Source organism: Vigna umbellata, chromosome 9 (genome assembly GCF_029865625.1).
Source record: "Vigna umbellata cultivar VRB3 chromosome 9, Vumbellata_1.0, whole genome shotgun sequence".
NCBI classification, from domain to species: Eukaryota; Viridiplantae; Streptophyta; class Magnoliopsida; order Fabales; family Fabaceae; genus Vigna; species Vigna umbellata.
In genome coordinates, this window is record NC_142173.1 from 22,804,769 (window position 1) to 22,807,016 (window position 2,248).

A 2,248-nucleotide genomic window follows, 5' to 3' on the forward strand; every position below is an offset into this window, starting at 1 on the left:
GAACATGAATTAGTTTTATAGCACCACTTCTTTAATGTCTCATTAAATGCTTAAATAAATTGATAATTATCAAAATATTTAAATAAAAATAATTTTGTTACAAATAATTTATGTAATTAATAAATTATTTTATGATGTATCATCATAAAAAGAATATAACTATGGTATTTTCGTTTCTTTTATATCTCATACCTAAAATCAGTTATATCTTTTAATTATATTTTGGTAAAAATATTTTTAATAGTAATATGATTTCTTATATCCACTTCTTTTTAATGAATTATGAAAATCATGTAAATACAAATTATTTCAGTAAGTATAACTCAATAAAATATTCATTTAAATATGTAAATAAAGATTTAGATAGATTTACAAATTAAAATTATTACTGTTTTTAGAAACATTATATGAATACTGGTTGATTAAATAAAGAGATATTATGATTGTATATATATAATCACATAAGTTAGTTTTAACATACATGATAGATCATTTGTTGTTCAAATATTGAATTTAATCTCCTGAATCAACCATCTGTTTTGCATACCGATAGTTATTAAATTGATTTCTTCTTCATCAATCATTAACATAATTATTTGAAGCTAATAAAAATTATGATGAAGGAAATAATTTGATTTACGTTGAATTTTGAAACAAGTTTATTTCCATGCCTGATAAAAAAACATGATTATTGACATATAATCTATTGATGCAATAAAAAAGCAAGCAGACTTACATCTGGAAATGAATTTAGGAGGTTATCGGGTTGAAAATCTATTAAATGTTGTCAGGTGACATTTTACACTAAAGAAGAAGAAATGACTTTAATATAACATTTATTAACTTTTATAATTCTTCAAATTTAAATTTAATCATGGAACTATCAGTTTACATGATGAAATTTCTAATTTTTCTTAACTTGGATTTTATCTTCAGGGGTCAAAATGATTAATTGTTCTTAAACCAAGGACTATAGCTGCTAATCTAAAATTTTCCTTCTTATTTCTACAAAATAAAACTTAAATTTATTGTTCTTCAATTGTATTCCCTAGTTCTTCGTCACCTCGTACTCAAAATTCCTCTTCCCTTCCTTTGAAAATATTCCATCTAGTCTAGCTAAGGGACTTTGGTTTCTAATTGTTTCAAGGTATAAGAAATTGTACAGAAAAACTACACTGACCAATATACATAAATACATAAACAGATAAAAAAAATACAAGATTTAGGGTCAATGAATCAAGAAGAATTATCACTAGTTCTCATAAGAATACTGGTCATTCTCGTTCCAGTCAAAGAAACATTACTGGATCTAACAAACTTCGAATTCCTAAACAAACCAACTACCTCTCTCACCTCATCGTCCCCACATTCCGCCACGAGGACAAAGCACGCGCCGCCAGACTTGACCACGCGCTCCATCTCTGCAGCGAAGCGCGCTGGGAAGAGTGCTTCATCGAATCGAGCGGTGAAGGCGAGGTCGAAAGAGCCGTCGAAGAACGGGAGGTTATGCGGATCGGCGCGGCCGACGAGCGGCGGCGATTCGAGGATCTCGACGCCGGTGACTTCGTCGACGCCGAGGTGGTGGAGCGCGTCGACCTCGTGGCCGGCGCCCGCGGAGATGCAGAGGACGTGGGAGTGGTTGTGGAGGAGTGGGAGATCGCGGAAGAGGATGGAGAAGGAGTGGACCTTGACCTTCCAGAGGCGCGTGGAGCGCAGGCGTAGGTTGCGCTTCTCGGCGGGGACGTGGAGGCGCGTGGTGAAGTCGCAGGTGGACTTGGGGAAGCGGAGGTGTGGCTTGCCCGGCGCGCGGCGGGGGACGCAGGTGTCGGGCGTGCGGAGGAAGAGGAAGAGGAGCGTGAGGGAGGCTATCGTGATCGCGGCGCACGATAACCTCTTGAGAAATTTGTCGATTTTATTGTCAATGAGTTTCTCTTCTCCCACCCCTTCATGCTTTCCAGATCTCCTCATCTCCTTCTCTTCCCTTCACTCTCCCGACTCACTTCATTCTTAATCTCATTATTTCATCTTTCTACCTTTTATTTTTTATTAAATTATAATCTTTTTAATTTTTTATTAATAAATTATTTGGAAAGATTCACGACGGTGTTTTATTTGGTAAAACGAGTTAGGTGCCAATTCGTGGCAAATCAGTTATGCGACTCAACGAGCTGACGAACTAATTGGGTCACTCTACCTTTTTCCTAACGGGTTAACGGGTGGTTAGTTTTTCGTTTATTTTTTTCTTTTA

General features: G+C 35.9%; 1 protein-coding gene across 1 annotated transcript; it reads right to left on the reverse strand.

Moving 5' to 3' along the window:
• Window positions 1-1,176: 1,176 nt before the first annotated feature.
• Window positions 1,177-2,029, reverse strand: LOC148192944 (uncharacterized). Its single transcript, XM_088099622.1, has one exon. The coding sequence runs from the start codon at window positions 1,966-1,968 to the stop codon at window positions 1,237-1,239; it is 732 nt and encodes a 243-aa protein (XP_087955748.1). The 5' UTR covers window positions 1,969-2,029; the 3' UTR covers window positions 1,177-1,236.
• Window positions 2,030-2,248: the final 219 nt, after the last annotated feature.